We start from the raw sequence: 23,484 nt of genomic DNA, 5'->3' as shown, positions 1-23,484 counted from the left end.
CCAGTATGTTGTATTCACGTCTTGGAGCACTGGGTTGAAGTCTGGTCACTCTTTCCCTATGGAGTTATAAACAACACCCTCCCCTTGGGTGGGTTAGTGCCCTGTTCCCCTGCTACCTGTCTTTTTCCTCCCCTATCCTATTTAGTTATGACCAAAGTTTTCAATTAAATGGTTTGGGCAAAGCACTTCTTTGGTACCACATGAATTAGAAATGGTTCTCAGAATTTGGTTGTGTGAGAATGGTTATTGTACAAGGTATCCAACTAAACTTCCATTGGTAAAGGGGTAGTAGTTATTTGTAAGAGAACAACATGACATTAGACTGGAGATTAAATCAACAAGCATAAAAGTGTATACTTTACTACACACTTTCATATATGAACTTCTGGAAGGTGGATGACCTCCTAGACACCAGATCTTTCAAATAGTTAAAATTAAAACGTGGCCTTAAAATTTTTTTTGGTTTTGTTTTGAACTTCTTTTAAAAAATTACCAATTGGGAGTTAATCCATATATCATATCATTCCATAATTCAATCACGCCAAGCAGTATTGTACAATTGCTACCAAAATCAGTTTCCAAGCTTTTTTTTTCCTTCCTGGACTCCTTGACATCAGACCCCTTTTACTTCACCTCACCCCTCACCACTGTACCCCTCGGAAACCCTTATTGTACTCGCTGTCTCTATAGGTTCATCAATCCTGGGTTTCATAGAGTGAAACACAGAATTTAAGTAACTTCTGAATTGTCAAAGATTCAATGACTGCTGGTAAAACCAAATTTAGCACAAATAGTAACTATATGGTAACCCACGTATTGATTAGGTAAAACAGCTCATTCATTGCACTGGTTAACTGTGTATGAACTGCAAAACTCATCATAAGTAACAACTACATCAAAATAATTTGAATACTCAGTGGTGTGGGGGATCAACAACATTAAGGTCTTGGAAGAGATTGTGTTCTTGTTACTTCAAACAAGAGAGCAGGACTGGGGATAGTTAGCGAAGTTAAGAAACAGAGACTTAGCAGCACATGTTATGACCAAGGAGACTTGGCTGTTCATGGGTTGCTCATCAAAAGGAGGTTCTTTCTGCACCAAAGCTTTCATCCAGGTAAAAATGAGAGAGGGGAGATCCTCAAACAGAAACTCTGGAATTAGTGTTTGAAACCGTGAATTGAGTCATGGCCTTTATGTGTACACCATATATAAAAGTCTGCATTCATCATAGCCCCAATCTAAGAACATTTAGTTCTTACAACATGGTCCAGCTCAATACCTACTTCCATGAAGTGATCATTGAAGATATGGGTGCTATAGCAAAGTGTGTTGGAAAAATCAGATAGTGCCGATTATCAGAAAGGCATTGTCTCTGAGGTCTTAAATACAAGTGTATTAAAACAAGTAGCAATTTCATAAGGTATCGGCTAAGCCCACATTGAAAAATCACACCAGCATGTGTGATCCAAGAATTGTAAATAATAAAATTCATACCCTGAGGAGGAAATGGTATCAGAGCTTAAGTGAATGCTGTTTTCAGAAGACTTCAGATAACAGTGAAAACCAAAAACCCATCTGCAGAGGCCCCCATGTGGATTAAACCTCTGACAAATTCCCTTTGACTATGGACCAGCGATGTGAGAGGCCTTGCTACCTTACCAGACAGTGGACATTGCAGTTAGGTCAAAATGTGACAGCTTGTCATTGATCCAATGTATGAATGCTTCAGTTTTTAATATTTTCTGATTTGCTTTTGATTGAGGTTTTTATTTCACTGTCTCGTCATTGTTGGTCCATTTGTTTGTATGGATATCTGTGTGTACAACTCAGATTAGGTAAATCTATAGAGATAACAACATGACATAGGAGGCTGCAGAAAATGGGGAGCTAATAATGAGAACAAGGAAGAAGAAATGTCCTGGAAGCGACTGTGGCGAAGGTTGCACAACTATTTTGTTTTTAACTGAAGTAAAACATGTTCTGTTTAATGAATTCTTTTAATTATTCATTGTATTGGGGGCTCTTACAAATCTTGTGACAATCCATCATTAAATTGCATTAAGCACACTTGCGTGTATGTTGCCATCAACATTTCCAAAACATTGTCTTTCCACTTGAGCCCTTGGTATCAGCTCCTCTTTCCCCCCACCCTCTCTCATGAATCCTTGATCACTTATATATTATTGTTGTTATTTCGTGTCTTACAGTGTTCTTTGTCTCCCTTCACCCACACTTCTATTATTTGTTCCCCTTGGGGGGGCTATATATCCAACCTTGTGATGGGTTCCCTCTTTCTTCCACTTACCCCCACCCCCAGAAAACTCTTTTGAATGTGATTGAAATACTGAATTACTGTGATATGTGAATTGTATGTTGGTGACCTTGTTAAAGATAAATAAACTAATTTTAAAAAGAAGAAAACTACAGGATGTAATTTGTTGTTTTCAGTGACAAGTACCCACGAGAGTTTCCATGCACATGGCTACTATAGAGAAATAAAGCAAAAATTTGCAACAGGCCATCCTTGAATCCACAATATTAGAGAATTACTCTTGTTTAGATATGGAATTTTACCAACAGACACTTTGGGAGACACACTGAGCTAACTGCAAGGTCAGAGGTTAGAACCTAGCAGGAGCTCTGCTGTCTTCTTCTGTAAATATTTAAAGTCCCAGAAACCCACAGTGGTAGGTCTACCCTGTCGTAGAAGGTCACTATGAATCAGGAGCCACTCAATGGCAGTGAGTTTGGAGTTTTGTGACTTTGGATGAACTCATATACACAACAACCCAACTCACTGCCACTGACTCAATGCCAACTCTTAACAACCCTCTAGGGCAGGGTAGAACTGCCCCTGTGGGTTTCTGAGACTGCAATATTTTTCAGCAGTAAAAATCCCAGTCTTTCACTCACAGAGTAGCTGGTGGTTTTGAAGTGCTGACCTTGAAGATTGCAGCCCAATTTGTAACCCCTACACCACCAGAGCTCTATATTTTCAAGGTTGTTTTGGCTGCACTGTATTGTAGATGCAATATAAATTTGATTATAGAGACCTTTAATGCCTCTTTTTGCAACCTCTGGATTATTTTAGAGAGCTACATGTGTTCATTCCTAATCCTGAGGAATATTAACACAGTAATCTGCTTTCAATAGTATTCAAAAGTTCTTCCCCAAATGGTAACTAGTTCTGTTTTCTTTACTAGCAAGCAACCCCGTGATGCTAACACCTTTATTTTTACAAACACCTCCCAAAGTGTCTTTCTCTCCCCACTCCTATCTCTTTTCAGAAACAGTGTCTTAGATTCTCCCTCAGCTATCTGAGTACTATAAGTGTGCATAAACCTCTTTTGGTATGGAAGAGTTAAAAATGACTCTGAGAAGGAGCCATTTGCTGAGGATGTTCACATGAACTGCATTATCTGTAAAAGAGAAGGCTTTTAACACATCAGCTCAAGAGATAACAGCACACTGTGCTCACAACATATGGTATCTTTAATTAAGTTGATATCGACAGGTTAAAAGACATGAATTGAGAAGATAAGCTAGGGTTACTTATAATAAACTGTTTACAATATTTAAAAGTGATTGAGCACTTTTAAAGAACAGTAATTGGCTTCTTTGAGGGGAGGGGATTCAAGAGAGAAGATAAATCAGTGTTCCCCATTTATGTACAAGCAGAGACCACAAGAGAATGATTCTTATTTAAGAAGCACCAGACAGAAAGCATCAATATGTTTTTGCAGATTTATTATTTTCTAAAATTGTTTGGGGGAACTCTGCCCATTCAGGGATGAGTCAACATGAGTTGGACGAAAAAAAAACAAACCCAAACATTAAATTATGGGGGCAGGTGGTCTTATGAGTCTTGGAGAATACAGCAAAAGATAAATTGCTCCACAGACATTATAACTTAGTGTCTCAGACATTTAAAATTCATAGCACTGAGAGTGAAAAATGAATGGGAAGAAGCTCAAAATAAATTTACTCTCATTAGTGACTTGCTGTATCAGTATATATATCCTCCCATTTGGATAAACATGGATGTAAAGTTTTGCTGTTTGAATTTTAGGCTTTCCTATGCTTGCTTGTGAGGAATGGATAATTTAGGCCAGATCACGTTTAAATGACTCCACATTTTGAGCTACAAAGCTGTTTATACATTATACACATTCTTTACTTACAGAGAAAAATAAGCTGAAATACTTTTATATTAAAAACCTGGGATACAGTAGGGTTAGTAGCACCATGAAAAATAATTCTTCCAAACGGCAGCACTTTTATTTTACTGTGATTCTTCTCTTAATTGCATTTTTAATGTGCCATTTTAGTTACTGGGCAAAATATATAATCTTCATCTTGTAATCCTTGGAGAAAGTCATTCACAACCGAAAAAAGTAAATCCATTTCTTTATTTCTTTTGTGGAAACATCATGGAGACCTTGCTCTGGCACATCGGTGAGGTACATCTGCATCTTCATGGTTACTAGTTAGCATGTTCTCTTGGTCATGTATTGTAGCACCATTGGTGGCAGCAGGGGTAAAGTCGGAGAGAGTGAGATAGTTCATCCTGGTGACATGTATACACACACATGTGTATATATATACACATATCACATTTGAACAGAAGGACTTCTTCAAAATATTATGTTCTCTTCATACACACTTGGCACCGGCTAATACGTGTCCTCAAATCTCCTGCTTTCAGTGTTTCTGACTGAGGTTTGCTGGGAAATAAGAACCAACATAATAAGATGAGCCTTTTCTGGTATTTCAGTCAATCATAGTTTGAAACGCATCCTCAAACATTCTTTTTGCATTTAGCAACTCTATTGATAATTTAATGATTTACTTTATTTAAAAATTGCAAATTAGGTGGGCATGTATGTTTGTGATCATCAACGATGTAATCAGCAGTTTAAACCACCATCCACCCCACCCCCCAATAGTTTACTCCTCACTGGCTCCCTGGTTTCTCTTTTCACTCATGTGGACCCTGACCACCATCCATTTCACCCAAGTTAACACCCAGCCCATTGCTTTATCTCCCCACCCCCACCCTCACCACCCTAGTTTGGCAAATTCAAAAAATTCCAAAGCCTATTCCCTTTGGAATGAACATTTGTAATGTAAAACAACGTTTTTTATAAGAAAGTCTTTAACTTGCTTTTTTAACCTTACAATAGTGGTTTCATATAATATTTGTATTTTTGTGAATGACTTAAAGATTTACTTTTAAGCCGTGTACTCAAATGTAGCAACTGCTATGGCCTAAGAGCCATTAGCTGTCAAGTGTATTTTTATGATTCTTCTCCTCATGATGAATTACTTTTGTCTCTCTCTCTCTCTTACACATATTCCTAAAAGTTCTGGAATGAGGAAGCACCGGGCAACTGAAGATATAGATATGATAAGGACTGTAAGGGAAATATCAAATAATAATAACTCAAAATGAAACAAGTAAAATAGAAACAAATTTAAATTGGAATAATCAAATACACAGGACAATCCTGAATAATCAAATAAACAGTGCTATTCATGAAAATAGGTTGATGCGAGCCTTGAAAACATGCTGGGGAAAGAACCCACAGGGCTGGGAAAGGGAACACAGAATATAGGTTCAATTCTTGGAGCCACCTCAATCTAGTCCAACAATTGCTGATTGGTTATTGAGTAGGTTTTATAACCTTTCCTTGACTCTCTCTGTTTTGCTATTAAAAGATGACTACCAAGTCCTCTCGAATCACACTTAACAAGTCTGTTTTTCTGACCTGGGCCAGGCAGTTAAGGAGAGTAACACAAGAATAAAGAACACAGGCCAACCAATTCCTAACATTTGTTGGGTATAAACTGTTTGTGCATTACACCTCTCTTCCCTAGAATTGCCAAAGGACGCTTCAGACCTAAACTGAAGTCACAGCACCTTACCTGAACATGTCTGACACATCCACAGTTGCCAACCAAAAGCTATAGGAGTTGGCATAGTAGTTGCAAGTACCTCGCCCATGACATTCAATGAAAGGAGCTGAACGAAACTCTTCCAGGCAGGAACCAGGTGAGGCCAAGGCTTGACCTGAGCCCTCTGCTCCCGCGCTCGTGTGCTGGGAAAGACAAGGAAAAATGTGCCACAATATACAAGTGTCATAATATCTTAGTGAATATCCAAAAGACACATGCTGAGCCTGGCTGAAATTTCAAATCCAGTAGACAAACGAGGGCCAGCGGTAAGAAAATAGTATCAACACAAAGGGTAGTTAGCAGAAGCAGCAGGCAGCAGATGACAATAGGTTCTAGAAAATGTATGAGAGGAACACAGTGCTTGCACAAAACTTATTTGAGGTTCACACTTCTTAGGATGCAAATGGCAGGGATACTTCATATTGAGAAGAAATGTAGATTCCACAGACAGCTACGATGACAAAGTCGAGGAAGTATATTTCATACCATCATGAAGGAATAGCCAATCCACAGGGAATTCCATCCCTGAGGACAATGAGGAATCTGGATGGTCTGGCTGTGGATGGCAATAACCACAGCTGGAGATTCACAGACAGCACATCTGGGAAGGAACAGGAAGAGAAACATAATCCACAAAATGAGTATGTGGGAAAGAGCAGCCCTACTTCTTAGAAGGCTTCCTGGTCGAGAGGGCCATTAAGTTGTCTTCAATGCTCAAGAAAGGAGGAGAGAAATGTACTTTGAGAGTTGCGTTTGCTTAAGTCTGGTCTTCCAATACACATGAATAAAGTTATAAACTAAAACAGTTTTTCTTTTTTTAAAGGAAACTGCAGAATCACTGTTATAGCATTTCCATTTTCCCACTCTGCCTTCGATTTGCATTCATACTCACTATAGTCAATGCCATAATTACTATAAGCATTTGGCTTAGGAATTTCATATATTACTTGCTGTCAACATGCCCAATCTGAGGGTAGGGATTTATAGTAGTGTTGAAACGGTGGTAAGAACAATGCCTGGTAAACTGGAACAGACAAAACAGACTTTCTCAATCCCCACTCATCGCTTGTAGTGCAGAGGACTTTCACGAGTCACTGGGCCATATCTAGAGAAGTGCAAAATAACCCAGAATGCTGGCAAGGTACCCAAGTCACTGGGGGATGTGGCTGACATCTATCAAATCAACTAAAGCACCAACAGAGTAAATACAGCTGAGTTTACTAAATCTTTAATCAATTAAGGGCTGGAAGGGACCTCTGTGAAATATGGCAGGTCAATTTTGGCACAGTTTGCCAATACAATAAGAAATACATTTAGGGGACCTTTTACTTATAAGAGGTGGAACTGATGAATATTAAACACACACATATACAGACACAAATAATCCTTAAAAGGATTTGGGTAAATGTATTAAAAAGGTCACTATACATATTCTACTAAGAGAAGGTAGATTTTCCAGTCAGTTCTTCCTTAGGGTCATTGGACTGCTAGATCAATCAGGTCTTAGATCAGAATGAAATGGCAATATCCAATCTACCTAGGTGTGTGAGTTAAAGTAGGATGCCAAGGTGGCAAGATTCTAGGAAATCGTCATTAATAGTATCACCTTTCTTTTCCTGGCTTGTGCTTCAAACCTCCAGCTCCTCCTCCTCAGGGCTAATTAATAGCCCAATCTCTCTATTAATTTGACATCTCTAAAAGCCCCTTGCCACCAGTTCTTGTCCACTCATATCAGGATGATAGTAATAGCCCTTTCTCTGAAGTATCCCCTCTGTAATCCATCTTACATATTGAGATGGCTTCATAATCTTTACTGAAGTATAGCTCAAAAACCTTTTGAGGGTGCCACATTGTATGACGTGGCTTCAAAATGTTCATGGAAAAAGGAAATTAAATGCTAATGGAATTTTCCCGTCCACTTTTTGATGCCTCGTCATATACCAACTAAATTCTGAACTCCAATCTGGTACCCAATGCCTTTTCCCCTCTGGGCCCAAACTAACTTTCCAATCTTTTCTCTCTATGCAACTTTTACCCGATATTCTGGCTGCATAGCTCTACTAGTCATTCCCAGTTTCTTTTCTGGGTATGCATGTACTCCGTATCAACTGCTTGTGTCTAAAGTCCTTCCAACTCTTCAAGGACGGAAATGTTCCAAAATGTATGTCTTTTGGGTAGTCATCCTGGATTACTCAAGTTGGAATTAAGCATCCTTTCTTAAACTCTCATAACATTGTTTAGATTATAGCGTTTAGTTCAAATCTGGTTTATAGTAGGTAAATTTAAAGACATGAACATGAGTTCATTTTATCTTACATTATGTCTCTCCTTAAAGGCCTTGTCCAAAGGAAATAGAAATTGAACTAAATAGTGAAATGAATATTATAAAGGTACATCTGTTTTACCCAACCTGGTAGGAACATCAATAGATTCTCTTTGAATTCATTTTGTCTTAACTAACTTGGTATTGGTAAAAGTATACCCATGTCTCACCGGCTAATGAATGGCTGGATGCTCTGCCCCTTCAGGGGCTCCATGCTCATTGGCATGGGCTCTGGGGTGGAGAGCCAGTAAGAATAGTCATTTCTCGAAGCAAAATTGCAAACATTATTGATGTTGCAGAACATGAAAGGCATGGTACTGAAGTGACGAAGGCAGCTGCCAGCCGTCCCTAGGAAGAATTAGAGAGAAGTTGAAGGACTGCCTTATTATGATCCACCCCAAAACAAAAGGCCCACATTTCTTGGACGATAAACATACCTTCTTTCTTTTTCCCCCCTAAGATGTGCAATTACTCACATTTTAATATTTATAAAATCAAAATGTATATGGGATACTTTTTATGACTAGTTCATTATATATTCCCCACAGCAGTTTTCAAACTAGCGACACATATTATAAACAAGGGTTTCTTCAAATGAAGAATATTTTGTAATTTATTGTGCGTTGGTTACAATCAGTCTAAGATTAGGAATCACAGGAGTTCTAACTACTATGCACAGTAACCATGGGTAAGCTCAGAAAGAGGCGAATAAAAGTGAAAAGGAAATAAGAGAGGACTGAAGGAGGTGATAAAAAATTAAAAGCAATAGTAGGGGCAATGGAGACTATCTCTGACTGATTAGGCCTTTTCTTCCTTCATTTGCTTATAAAACAATAATGAGAAATGATGTACCTACTAACATGCTTTCAAGAGGACATCTAAAAATTTTAATAACAAGTATAAATTTATGCGGTTCAAGTTATTGAGACATTAGTTATTGTCTTTCAGCTCACAATCCACCTTTTTAATACTAGGGCACTTTGTAATACTAGGGCAGAGACTTTATAATGCACATTTCTATCTTTCCAGCTGTCATTTCATAAATATTGACATTGAGAAATCAATCTTTCCATCATTCTTTTAAGTGTGTCTGAGGTAATGATTTCCAACTTAATAACAGTTGATTTTTTTTAAGCTAGCATTTGAAAAAGTACATGAACTTGCATTTGACAGTTGGAAATTTTGCACTATTCCTTCAGCATATGGGACTCATACTTCCTATCCTACTTTGCTCACAGTTATATTATATTCTAATATAATTTTTATATCCTAATATTATATCCTAATGTAATTTGAAGGAGCCCTGGTGCTGTAGTGATTACATGTTAGGCTGTGATATGCATGGTTGGCAGTTTGAAATCAACAGCAACTCCTCAGGATTAAGACTGGGCTTTCTACTACCGTAAACAGTTACTGTCTCAGAAACCAACAGGGGAGCACTATGCGTCGGCACTGAATCTAAGGCACCAAGTTTCTTTTTTTAAATATAGTTTTGTGTCCAAAAGTCTTTCATGGACTTTCACCTGCCATGTTTCTCAAAAATTTAAAATCACCTTATAAAATGTCCTCATAAGGTTTTCTATGTTAAATATTTTATTTTGAACAGATTCAGCATTGTAACTACCATTAATTCATAACCAATCACAAATAGACATAAATTACAATTATGAAGCATAAGCTAAACTTTCGTTGGCAATGTATTTCTTAGTGAGATGGACTGGAAGCAAGTTATAGAACCTGGATTCATGGAGATTTTAACAAAATCCATCATTTGGAATTGTTTCGATCTCCCAGAGGTTTCATTCTTAAGGCCATGTGCCATATTGGAATTCTTTTATCAAGTGGGAATGGGGTGATAGTGAAAGGAGTTGTGGGAAAGGAGGATACCCAGAGCATACTCACTGGCATACCACCTTAGGAGAAAGTATGTATGAAAACTGAATTAAAACTGTACAACCACTGTGGAAAGTGGTATAGCACTCTCTCAAACACAAAGGAACAGGAAATGCCATATGACCCAGCAATGTCTCTACTCAGGATAGATAGTAAAGAAATAAGGAGCAAAACACGAGCAGATATATGTACACCCATGTTTATCACAACATTATCCACAATAGCAAGAAGATGGCAACAATCTAGATGCTCATAGGTGGAGGAATGGATAAATAAATCTTGGTAATAAATTAATAACAAACAAACTTTGGCACATACATACAATGGAATAAATGTGCATCACTCAAAAACACGGGATGAGATTAGCAAACATCTCGTGACATGTGAGAGAATCAGGAAGCTATCATGCTGAGTGAAGTTAGCCAATCCCAGAAAGGCAAATACTGTATGAGACCATTATTATAAAAATTAAAAATTTTAAAAGAACAGTTTTCATACCAAAAGAAACAGATGTTAGCCCCCAATAAAATAATTTCATTATTTAAAAAAAGAAAAATACATTTTACTTTTAGAACATATACACACAGAATCAGGAACAAAACCTTGCTGAAGGGTACTTAACCTTATTACACAAGAGGGTAAGTAATAGAATATTGATTAAAGATTTAAAATAATGTATTAAATAAATAAATTGAAATGTAAAAAAAAGAAACATGTTGATGATTACAGAGTAACTGGGGCTGGGGGAAGGGAAGGGCAAGGCAAGAGAAGAAAATAAACATTTAAAAATGATATAAAGATTAATTCCCGCAGAAGAATGCACTTCAGAGGAGAGCACTGAAGCTACAGCTTAGGGTGAGGGGCGCGTCTGATTAGAGCACACAAGAGAAACGAAAAGGGACAGAGAGGGAGGGGAACACATCCTGACCCACCACGCCCCAAGGACGATATTCCTGCTCAGAGCAGACAATGCACAAGAGAGGACCATAGGCCCAGCCCCACCAGGAGACACGACGCCCCTCACAGAACCATAGTACTATGGAGAACAACACTGGAGACACAGTGTGGGAATTGTGCCCAATCTGACCCCATCACACTGGGGCAAAACACCAAGGGCATGCAAACGTGCAGGAAGGGGAGCAAAGCGATGAAATTCCCAGGGAATACCTAAAATAGACTTTGACGACATAGTGTGTCAACCCATCAGATTGTGTCAACCCATCAGATGTGTCAACCCAAAATAGACTTTGACGACATAGTGTGTCAACCCATCAGATGTGTCAACCCATCAGATGGCGCAAGACTGGGCAGTGTATTGTTCTGTTGTCGGCAGGATCATTATGAGTAAGAACCAACTCTATGGCTCCTAACAACAACAACAACAACAACAAAAACAACAACAGGTCAAAATATGGGATTCCAGTATCAAAATCCAAATTCCAGAAAAGGTCTAACTGAGGGTTTTGTAGCCATAAGAGGAACTTCCACATAGAATCTTTAAATTTTAGGGATGGACAGGGCTTGCAAATCATTGAGTCTAGCCTCATCCTATTAACCCAACTGCCCATGTAACTAGAGAAAATGCATGAAAATGCAATGAATGAAGTGGATCTTGTATTTTAAAAATGCTTATTTGTATAGCTTCAAAATAATCTAGTAACATTTTAGAAAGCTAGGGCATTTGGATTATTTATCAGCATAAGCAAGCACTGAGCTTACATTCTCTGATCAAAGAACCAAGGTTCTCTTCAGAATTCATCTTCCAACTTGATGAAAGTCAGTGCCAGGGAAGAGGATGCTATCTCCCATGAGTTATCAATGCTGCCCACACAAGCAACTGCTGTACTGTAGAGATCTTAAGGAATCTTCTTTCATAAACTAAGTTAACTCAAAGTAAATGTGGCTATTTCCAAAATGTCATGCTTTAAGCCAAAAATCACACACTGTGATATACTAGTTAATTCATGCTTCTAATTTAAGGTTAAATACCATTCACTTAAAAATCATTGGGATTATGTTGTCATCCTTGAGGTGAGCCCCCAAAGAGTAGAGAGATGCATTTCCTTGGGCCACAGGATTTTCAAAACCAAAGCAAAATATGTAGTAAAAAAGAAAATGCCAATGTGCTCACCCAAGTCTTGACCATGAGCTCTTTTGTTTCCTTGTACGTAGAGAAGAGAAAAGCCTTCATAGATATGAACAGTTCCCTGTGGGCATTGTGGTGTTTCTGTAGTCTGACTGTGGCGTGTGATGAGGAATCCATGGACAACAGAGGAAGTACCAGGTGGGCCGGGGGGACCTTGCACTCCATCTGGCCCGGGAGGACCATCCAAACCACGAGTACCTATTTTCATGAATTTATCAAGATGCAAAATTACATAAACTCTGATCCATTATTATGATTGTCAGCAAAACATTATGGCCTCATTCGATTATATAGCTTCGTTAGGGTTAGGGTTAGGGTTAGGAAAAAAAATGATTATATAGCTTCATATTTATGGAATATCTAAACATTGTTCGATATTTGATATCATGGGTTTGAAGAAAAGATAGGGTCTCCACCCTCAATTTTTTTTCCTGGAATTAGTCAAAGACATTAGGTACTAAATCAATGCTGGACAAATGAGAATTTATATCTGAAGAATTGATACTTACTTGAGGAACCTGTACATTATCTAATCTTTTACTGTATTCAAGTGCTACAAGCTCCAAGATCACGTCAGTTGGCTATTTTATTCATCAAGTAGAAAAGAAAGAAAAGAAGGATGTATTGCTATCAGTCTGCCACCCTCACTGCTGAACACTATTTTCCTTTGAATCTGGCTGGGAAATTATTCTCAGGCACACTGCTTTGTTTAGAGACTAGGCAGGGCCTTCTCAGAATTATTTATAAAATGTCTCTTTTCAATCAACTCATAGTTCCTCCCTCTCCATTTAGTCTCCTAATTTGAGACCATTTAACAATTCTGTCTGTAATTTTTTGGTGGGGGGGGGAGGGCGCGTCACAGCAACCATTATATGTGATGACGATGATACCAGCTTGTTTCTTCCCTAGAAATATAGAGTTAATGAAATGTGAGGGTGTTGGTTCTAGAAAAGCTGTATGTATCACTACTCTGCCACTAATAATTTCCCCCCACATATACTCTGTGTTATTACACATCTCAAATTGCTAACATACACTAAAAACCTATTTAATTTATACTCTTCTATTTCTATTTTAGCAATATTATTTTACGGCATTTTTTGACAGCAAAAGTTATTTAGGTTGATAACAGAAAGGAAATCTAGTAGACACAAGATTCAAAATTATCATGAGCACCTATTAATGAATGGCCTCAAAAAAATGCGTATCGAATTGGCATCTGAGCACAGATTTGTTCTTGTCCCCTCAGCATGATGCTCATTAAAGCTCGATGGGAACAACGTCCACTTTTCAGTTATACTTTATTGCATTTTATGAGGGGAATTAGAGTCTTACTGTGATTGTTTTCAAAAGTGGGCATATTCACAATAGTTTCGAGATTCTAAAGAGATTTAAATAAATATCTTGAAATTTAGCTAAACAGGTAAGTACAGTGAGTACCTGGACAACCTCCATCTTAAGAGCACTGGGTTTCTAGTGCTCTAAAAACATAAGTGAACACAAGAAAATCAGTACTGATGATGCACTTGGTTAAGAACATGAATGCTAAGCACAAAGTTGGCAGCTTGAACTACAAGTGAGAAAGATGAGGCTCTCTGCTCCAGTAAAGATTTACAGTCTTGAAAAGTCTATACTGGGTCGCTAGGAGTTAGATTGGCTCGATGGCAGTGAGTTTTGGTTTGAGACATTTCTCTTGCGGTAACGAATTTCTTTGAATGTGCCTTCCTGGATCTTCCCTAGTTCTAAACGCACCATCTCACTGACCTCTCTCAAGAAGTGAATTTGGAGACCATATTCAGAGGTTTTGCAGACTTAAAGACCAAAGTTAGCATCATTACTTTAATTGTCTTACCTGGCTGGCCTGGCAGACCTGGATCTCCTTTGCGCCCACCTGCACCATCAAAGCCAGGAAGCCCATTGCGTCCAGGATCTCCTGGAGGGCCATTGGGACCTACAGGATAAAAGAAATGGGGTTTACAAATGTGGGTAGAATTTCTACATCCAAAGAGATCTAGGAGCCCCATGGTCCTTGAGAGTTAATGAATTTATGAACCAGTCTTGGCTTGAGCCCAACTAAACTGAAGGAAAAACTCAATCCAAGGACAGTAGAATCAGGTAAGGATTTCCTTGTAAACATCCCACTGGCTGCTGAGGAGATTCCCTTAAGATGGTAGATATGCTTCCTTTGCTTTTAGGATCAGACAAGGCATCAGAGTCTACCATCCTTTTAGATAAGACTTAATGCCTGATGTACTTTATTTATGGAAAGACTGCCAGTCAATCACTTAATAGGAGAGAGTGTCTGAAGCTAGTTCTTAGCTTTATACTATAATCCAAGATGGTTGCAAAGATAGTGTTGAAGACTCAATTTCATTGTTAAGTTAATGGTCTTAACAGCGGGGAATTGGTAGCCTACTGTATCAGTCTACTATCTTTCTGGTGGTTAGAATAAAGGAAGAACTAGCTCTTAAATGCATATTCATTTTGTTAGAGTTTATTAGATCTTCTTTTAACTATTTATTGTAAATTAGCTGAAGGTTACAAAGCAGATGATCAGTTTTACAAATAATAATCCAAACACATTTTGTTTATGTAGTTTCTTTTTTAAACAGTTTTACAGACATATAATTCACATATCATACAGCTCAATAGTTTAAGCATATTAAGAAGAGTTGTGTAATCATTAATCAACATTGGAACGTTTTCTTCTTTCTTTTACTCATTATTATTAGCTCCCCATTCCCTCCAACTTCCCCTGCTATAATCCCAAGAAACTATTAAACCGGGTACTATCTCTATATATGTATATATCCTGGATTCATAGAGAGAGAAACAAACAAAAGCAGGAAGAAAAATAAAATAACCAGTAACGATCACAAAATAAAACCTCGGGGGGAAAATATGGAACGTTTGACAAATTAGCACATCATCCTTAATGTAGGGACCTTACTAATTTCTCTGTATATTTCCAATTTTTGTATATCTGCTTCCAAAGTGAGCACTGCATCTACTTGCTGTTGTTTTGTTTTGATTTTTAATAACTTTATTAGCATATACTTCACATATCATACAATGTAATCATTCAATCATAATGTGAAAATTTGCCCAATCATCACCACAATCAATTGCAGAGCATTTTCCTCTTGTACTCATTGATGTTACCTCCCAATTTCCTCCCAACCTGCCCTGCCATGCCTCCAGGCCATTATCAATCCAGTTACTGTCTCTATAGATTTACCTATCCTATATTTCACATGTGGAAAATCATACAAAACACAAACAGGAAGCAACGAACAATCCAACCCCCCACTCCCCCAAATCCTCAACAACAATGACTAGACAAGAGACAGAAAAACCTCAATCAAAAAGAAAGCAGAAAAGATTAAAAACTGAAACAACTTTAAAATGCTAGGGTTTGAAACACCGTTAACCTAGCCATTCAAGTTAAAATAGATAGCAAGAGGAGCTAGAAGAAATTAGACCGAACTTAAAGGAAATGGGGGTATGAGAAATTATTCAGAAAAAGAAGAAATGAGACCTGTGGTGATCTCCCATGTAAAACAATGTGGAAAATGTTCCCACATAGATAAAGCTTAAATGATGAGCTGTAAAGATACCTGGTAAGCCTTGAGGTCCTGGTAGTCCTGGTGGACCTTTCAATCCAGGTTGGCCTGGGAGCCCTGGAGGACCAACATCTCCTTTGATTATAATATTCTGTCCTGAAGGACCAGGTAATCCAGGGGGACCTAAGAGTCCAAAGACACAAATTTCAAGGCAGATAAGAGAAATATCTAAAGAAGAATACAAGCCAAAGTGACAAAAGTTATAGGAAGAATCAGTGTGAGAGAACCAGTTATATATATAGTACTGTGACTATATGGATCCAACAGAGATCTATGTGAGAAAACGATACCGTTTTCTTCTCCAGAAACAGAAATCTTATCTATCTATCTATCTATCTATCTATCTATCTATCTATCTATCTATCATCTATCTATCTATCTATTATCTATCTATCTATCTATCTATCTATCTATCTATCTATCTATCTATCTATCCATACTTGGGGAAAGAATCAATGGCTAAGTAATAGGCACATCTTTCCTCTTTTAAATCATCTGCAGTTCTTGTCTGTGGTACTTGTCAAGGAATCCACTGAACTAGTAAGGTAATTTAGCTGATGCGCAGTGTTGCTGTTTATAGGCACTCTCTCTCAGGCTCTTAGCATAAAGAACTGTTTTCACATAACAATATACAAATATACATATGTAACTTGTCATCTATTCAATGGAAGATGGTAAAGGTAATATGAAAACCCCAAACCAAACTCTTCGCCATTGAGGTGTCCTACCCCCTCAAGTCTTGGAAACCCACAGGGACAGTTCTACTCTGTCCTATAGGGTCACTGTGACCTAGTATGAAAGTCAGTGAAAATCTCAGTGAGGCACTCGTTGCACACCTATCTGACATGGAAAGGTCTGCTATCAATATTGCACTGATGAAACAAAAATGAGAGCTTGAGAGATTAGTGACTAGATGGAGAGTGTTGATGAACTCCATTTCATTGTCCAGGCCTAGCAATTAGGTTGAAATATGGATTGTAAACATAAATATTTCTCTATGCATTTATGTGTGTCAGATAGAACTAGCTCAAGAAATAAGTCTTACCTGGGGGGCCAAGAAGTCCTGGTTCTCCTTCAGGGCCAGTTGAGCCAGGTATTCCACTGGGTCCTTTCATGCCTGCAAAGAAAGTACACACAATCTGTACAGTGCAGCAGAAGGGCTTCGTACTTAGCCTAGTCAAATCTGAAAATAGCTATCTTGCTACAGAGAGTCTGCTGTAAAGAGAAATCCCCAAACATCCCTCTAAATACCTGGGAATCCTGGAACACCAGGGAGTCCAGGATCTCCCTTCATTCCATTGAGACCTGGCCGACCAAGATTACCCTGAGTAAATAAAAATCAATAATTTTACAAGACAAATAGAGGAGAGAGGGGAGAGAAAGCATAAGTAGTGTTTATTATGTAATATTTATAGCGCTGGCTCTAGAGGCAGAAGTCCTGGATTCAATTCTAAATGTGCCCTGTGGTTGCCTTCTGTGACCTTGAGCTGATTAATTAATCTCTTTGAGCCACACTTTTCTCACTTCTGATATGGGAGAACATAATAGTATCTGCTTCATGGGGCTGTTGTGAGCATTAAATGGGATAGTTCAACCAATGTGCTTAGAAAACTAACTGGCTCATGATGGATGCTTAACAACTAGGGTAAAGCAGAAGACAAAAACTTCCCAGAAAAGGAAAACTCAAAATATTTCCCATTAAAATGATAAACAAAAAGTGGTAAGAACACACCCTGTCAGAGGCAGAATACCTGTGAGACCCAGACAAACAAGGAAGTCTATCAAGTACCACCTTTCATATGTTTCAATGTAGTAGCAACTGTCTTATGTTTATGTTTAACATTTCTTTTTTGGTTTATATCTAATGTGATATGTGTTTGGATTTGATATGCAAAAACCGTAGTGGGTACTTCTGAAAATATTATCAAAATATAGTAGACCCTGGCTAGTAATTGGGCTTGGTGGTGAGGAAAAGTGCGGGAAGAAGAGTTAAAATTAAGTCTAGAATGGATGTAAAGGACTATGGAACAGCCAGATCATTTAGGGGGATGCGGAACAAGTCCACATATGAGACAATGGAGCTTCGACTAATAAAGATGGAAAGGGGGACAAGCCTGACCTAGCCTGTTATGTCAAAAAGTATGAGAGAGAGAAAACAAAAAGGAGGTATGTCAAAAAGACATAGCACCCAGCTCAAAGATGCCCTTATGGACCAAATCTGAGATGATTTGAGTATAGAAACCAATCATGATAATTAAAATATACGTACATAAATCATTGACAAAAAGGAATCCACATGGAAATAAATTAGTAAGTAAATTGCTTACAGTCAAAATGATTGATAAATTTGGAGGATATGCTAGAGTTGTATAATCTGCATTTTGCCACTAACTCAGAATGGATTGGTTGCAACAAAAATAATTAATAGATTAAATCCCAGGGATAATTTTGATGAGAAACAGTATAATTGCATGATATTAATATGCCTCCCCATCGCTTTGTTTATTAATTTCAAGGAGAGATAGAGTCATCCATATAATATAACAACCAAAAGACACCTTGAGTGGGTAATCAAAATTAAGACCATGGAGGGGCAGATGGACATCTGATATCTTGAGATGGGCACAATATCACTTATGTAGCATGGCAGTTGGGGTTGCAGCATAACCTGAATCTTATTATGAGGAAACATCAGACAAGAGGGAGACTTACAGTTCTCCCAGGATGCTGCAAACAGTTAACATGTTCGGCTACTAAGCAAAAGGTTGATGATTCGAACCCACCCAGAGGCACCTTGGAAAACGAACCCAGTGATCTTTTTCCTAAAGGTCACTAGCTTGAACACCTATGGAGTAGTTCTACTTGGCACACATGTGGTTTCACTGTGTAGGGATCAATCAAGGTCATGAAAGAACAATTTGATTCATAGGTACTATTCTAGGCTAAAGGAGACTGGAGAGAGATGATCAAGATGATGGTGCAGCTATGAGCTGGACCTGGCTGGATGGCCAACTAACAACAAAAACAAGAGAACAAAAATGCAGTGCAGTATCTGGCCTGGATTCTATAAACTCCCAAACCCAAACTCACAGCCATTGAGTTGACTCTGACTCAAAGCACCCCAAAAGACAGGTAGAACTGCCCCTGTGACATTCCAAGCCAGTAACTCTTAAATGAGCAGAAAACCCTGTCTTTCTGCCGTGGAGCCTCTGGTGGTTTTGAACCGTTGACCTTGCAGTTAGCAGCCCAAAGTGTAACCTCTACACCACCAGGAAGGAAAATTACTTCTAAGGGTATTGTTAGGCAAAGTGATACAATTGGAGTATTACTCATTCACTCAGTGCCATCAAATAAATTCTGACTCATAGTGATCCTATAGATAGTTGAAAATAAAACAGCCTATCAATGTTTAAATTTCAGAAGTTAATAAATAATTATACCACGGTTATATATTTTAAGAGATTATTTTATTGCAAAATATGCACTCAAGTACTTAGGGATAAAAAGTCATGATAGGTGCACCTTCCTAATGCTTCAAAATTATATATCTATTATATACAATAGATATTATAATACATATAATGGAAAGTAATATATACTAGCTATATAATTATATATATATAAAACCATATATGTGTGTGTGCTCAAACCAACATTGAAATTGGATGCATATATGTATTTATGTATGACTCTTCTTTTTTATAGATGAAGATGGAAATCCAGAGTCAACAGTCTTCCTCACAGGCAAAAAGCAGAAGTGTGAGATGGAGCTGAAACTTGATCCTAACTCTATCTGTTTTCAATAACTAAAACACTCCCATGCACCACAATTACTTCCCTCTGGGTTCACTCATCCTCACCCAATGCTCTGCTATACATATCTCCTTTGCATAAATTTGTTTCCACTGAAATGAAGGCTTCCCAAATCTAAAATGCTAAGGACATCAAAGAGTCCAGGGAAAGTAACTTGTGAGTAAATGGGCTTCTCCTTTCTTCTGTAATTTACCGGTTAGCCTTGTATAGAGTTTCTGTTCAGTATACATGAATGACAATGATACCCCTTTGAACTGAATTCTCATTTTAAAAAATGAACAGTTTTATTTATGTATGCTTCACAAACTATACAATTCAATAGTTCAATCACAGAGGTAAACACCCTCATCTTTCTCTCATCAAAGAGCGACTCCTATGTCCTACCGGGAATCCTGGTGGTCCTTGATCTCCTTTCAAACCAGGCAAGCCTGGTTGTCCAGGTGGGCCTGGGTTCCCCCTCTCTCCTTTAATGCTTCCATGTCCAGGGAGACCCCGGGGACCTTCTGGACCTGGTAGACCTTGATAATGCACAACAAATGACCACAATTCAGTAAGGCACAAGAGTGAGTAGCAGAAGAGCCAGCCCTTTAAAACACTAATCTACTAGCTTGCAGAACACAAGTTCAGATTGCATTGCAATATATTGACTGAAGCTGCTCCCCTTTGTAATATAAATGGGACTGGGTACTTTTTTGCTATTAATAGTGGTTTTCAGACACTGGTTTGCATGGAATCCACTAAGCTCATATCTAAAGAAACACTTTGGGGTAGAATACAAGTTTGCCTCTGTTACCTTTAATGAAGTCTACACCTTTAGAGTGGGAAAAGAAAACCCCTATTATATTGCAGAACAGGACCAAAAAACCAAACTCACTGCCATTGAGTTTATGCCAACGCATAGAGACTCTGTAGGACAGAGTTGAACTGCCCTTGTGCGTTTCCAAGGTTGTAACTGTTTGAGGGATTAGACATCTAGGTCTTTCTACTGTCGAGTGGCTGGTGGTTTTGAACTGCTTACCTACCACCAGGGCTCAGTAGTCTTAAACCAGAGAATGCATCAGAATCATCAGGAGAGCTTATTAAAACGTAGACTTCCAGGTGTCCCCACTTGCAGACTATTGGATTCAATAAGGTTAGGGAGGGACTCGAGAATTTGCAATTTAATAAGTGCCCCAATTAAGGCTTAGGCAGCTGGTTCCAGGACTAAGCATCTTTGAGAAGCACTATGGTGAGGCAATCAAGTAATTTATCTCACTGTAATGAAAATAACATTCTTTTCCTTTGAAGGAGTTATTTTTATTCAGCTTTTACGACTATGCAATTTAGATAGTCACTTCAGCAAACTAATTGCTTAATTTCACCTTAGTGATATGTTTTAAATACATGCTTATATTTAAAAGTGCCAGACAGTTTACTTGTTCGATCTAGCTGTTTGAAACCTTAGTTTTTCATATTTCCATATTTCATATGTATTAACTGGGGAAAACGAATTCTGAGAGGAAAATGAGTTTGTGAGGTGAAATAAACAAATTCTGTATGTAGCTTGTATACAAATAAAATCATATAAATTAGGAGTTTTGCTAAACTGTTTCCCTGATACCATGATTTTAGCCTTTCGTTCTAAACAAAGATGATCAGTTCCGTTAAGCAACCAAGGGGAGCTTCTTATTGGCCAAGGCCTTTTGCACCCAAAGGGATCTAGCTGTTGTCTGCTTGCAGATGGTTATGCACGAGGGGCTTTCATTCCATTTTTCCAAGAACTTTTGGAAGCCCCCTAGTAGCTGCTGAGGCTGAGACTAAGTCATCTTGTCTTCAGAAAATAATTACAACCCCCTAAATAATAAACTCATAGCAACTCTGTAAGACAGAGTAGAACTGCCTCTGGGTTTCTGAGACTGTAACTCTTTACAGGAATAGAAGTCAATGCGTGACCTCTACACCACCATGGCTCCAATGAATCAGAATAGGCTCACGGGCAGTGAGTTTAGTTGTTCAGAAATAATAAACAGCCAATTCATTTAGACCCTCTCTCCTGTGGTGCCCTTTGTTTTTCATTGATATTGACAAAAATGAAAGACATTCACGGATTATTCCTGAAGGGAGTAAATGTGAATGTCCAGGTTTGTGTTAATGGTTGAATATGGAAAAAAGGGCTACCTTTTGATTAGAGATGGAATTATGACCTTTGCTCCCTTCCCAATACTCTAAGACCCAGAATTAATGCTACAGAGGACTTGGGTACAGTGATGAAGTTTGAATACCAGCTCTATTCAATATGAGCTGTTTTTCCTGCCTATGTTATATTTATGTTTATTAATGCATTTGGCCTCAATTTTTTCCTGTTATGAAATGGAAATAAGAATAATACCTACCGTATTAGGTTGTTGTAAGGATTAAATGAGCTAATATGCTGAAATCACTTACCAGAGTTCTTAGCACCCAGTCAGAACTATGTGAGGGATTGTTACTGTTATTTTATAACTAAAAGTAAAAACCTATTTTTAGAAAGAGGAAGCTTTTAATCTTTCAGGAATTCCTATGTGATTTCATAACACTACCTGACAAATACGATAAGAGAAAGCATGTTTGCAACTGTAGAAAAATGGTTTTATCTTTAAACAATTTAATAATGTATATCTATTATTATTATCTGTAAATAATTTAATTATTACACTCTAGCCCAACAACCAGGTGATACACTCAGAAATTCCCTTCCTGATCAAAAAGAATGGGTTGGGAGACTCTGTATTTTAAAAAAGCAACAGCTTGATGTCTGTCAAACCAGAGAGGGTTATCCATAATATGTGATTTGAACTAGAAGCCAATTAGCAGATCAGCTTACTTGGAAAATCAGAAACTATTTATAAATTAGTCTAATAAGAGTGACAAAGTAAAGATTAAAATGGAAAAAGGGGGGTAGGGGTGGGAAACTTTTATGGCCCTCTTCTACCATCTGAAAATTTATCAGCCATTGTATCATATAGAGGGGGTGGAGCAGATCAACCAATTAGGCATGTGATGGGCAGTACTCTTTTTGAAATTAAAGAGAAATAGTAGAAAATTGGCAAGACAACATTTAAGACTTCCTTTTCTAGAGTCCCCCAAATTTAGATGAATGACATAAGGGATTTATTAATTTATTGACGTTTTTTTTTTAAAGCACTATTCTCATTTTCTGTTATGGAAAATATCAGTAAATGGATAGGTTGATCGCAGGCAACGTATGTAGAGTTTCCACATGGGTCATAACTCACTGCCATCGAGTCAACGCTGACTCATATCTACCCTATAGGGCAGGGTAGACCTGCCTCTGTGAATCATCCAGATTGAGACTGTTTATGAGAGTAGAAAGCCTTGTCTTTCTCCCAAGGAGCTGGCTGGTGGCTTCGAACTTTGGACCTTGCCAATCACAGCCCAATGTATAACCACTAAGCCATTAGGGTTCCTTACTCACATGGGCCATGTACCTGTCTAAATAAATGCAGTATTGAATAAAAATAAGTATTCTTTCACTTAAAATTTGACAGGGCTTCATGCATAGATTACCTATTATAAAGAAGTAAAGCCATGAAGACTTTGCGCCATTTTAAACTTGATCATAAACAAGTCACGTTTCCTTCACCAAAATGTTAAAACCAGAGCAGGTAATATTTGAGGGTAAGAACACTTTTCAATGACTTCTTAATTATAGCAAAATTTTGCAATTCTCTTATCATACGTACAAAGCATTA

The 23,484-nt window shown here is 38.0% G+C and overlaps 1 protein-coding gene and 1 non-coding gene across 4 annotated transcripts in view; both read right to left on the bottom strand.

Moving 5' to 3' along the window:
• Positions 1-3,474: 3,474 nt before the first annotated feature.
• Positions 3,475-23,484, bottom strand: part of COL4A5 (collagen type IV alpha 5 chain) — a 276,485-nt gene continuing 256,475 nt past the window's right edge. For all 3 annotated transcript variants that reach the window (XM_004710041.3, XM_045298536.1, XM_004710040.3), the window contains 10 exons: positions 20,138-20,271; positions 17,192-17,264; positions 16,986-17,057; positions 15,935-16,063; positions 14,170-14,268; positions 12,303-12,515; positions 8,449-8,626; positions 6,442-6,556; positions 5,926-6,098; positions 3,475-4,724 (listed from right to left, as the gene is read on the bottom strand). In XM_004710041.3, coding sequence (XP_004710098.1) covers positions 4,643-4,724; positions 5,926-6,098; positions 6,442-6,556; positions 8,449-8,626; positions 12,303-12,515; positions 14,170-14,268; positions 15,935-16,063; positions 16,986-17,057; positions 17,192-17,264; positions 20,138-20,271 — 1,268 coding nt within the window. In that variant the 3' untranslated portion in view covers positions 3,475-4,642. The remainder of the gene's footprint in view (positions 4,725-5,925; positions 6,099-6,441; positions 6,557-8,448; positions 8,627-12,302; positions 12,516-14,169; positions 14,269-15,934; positions 16,064-16,985; positions 17,058-17,191; positions 17,265-20,137; positions 20,272-23,484) is intronic.
• LOC115872624 lies at positions 15,213-15,319 on the bottom strand. Its single transcript, XR_004047961.1, has one exon. It is a non-coding gene; the product is annotated as a U6 spliceosomal RNA (small nuclear RNA).

This window comes from Echinops telfairi, unplaced genomic scaffold (genome assembly GCF_000313985.2).
Source record: "Echinops telfairi isolate 266 unplaced genomic scaffold, ASM31398v2 ScPeMD7_7427;HRSCAF=8465, whole genome shotgun sequence".
Taxonomy (NCBI): Eukaryota; Metazoa; Chordata; class Mammalia; order Afrosoricida; family Tenrecidae; genus Echinops; species Echinops telfairi.
The sequence above is the reverse complement of the archived record's forward strand: the minus strand, read 5'-3'. Positions and strand labels throughout refer to the sequence as shown.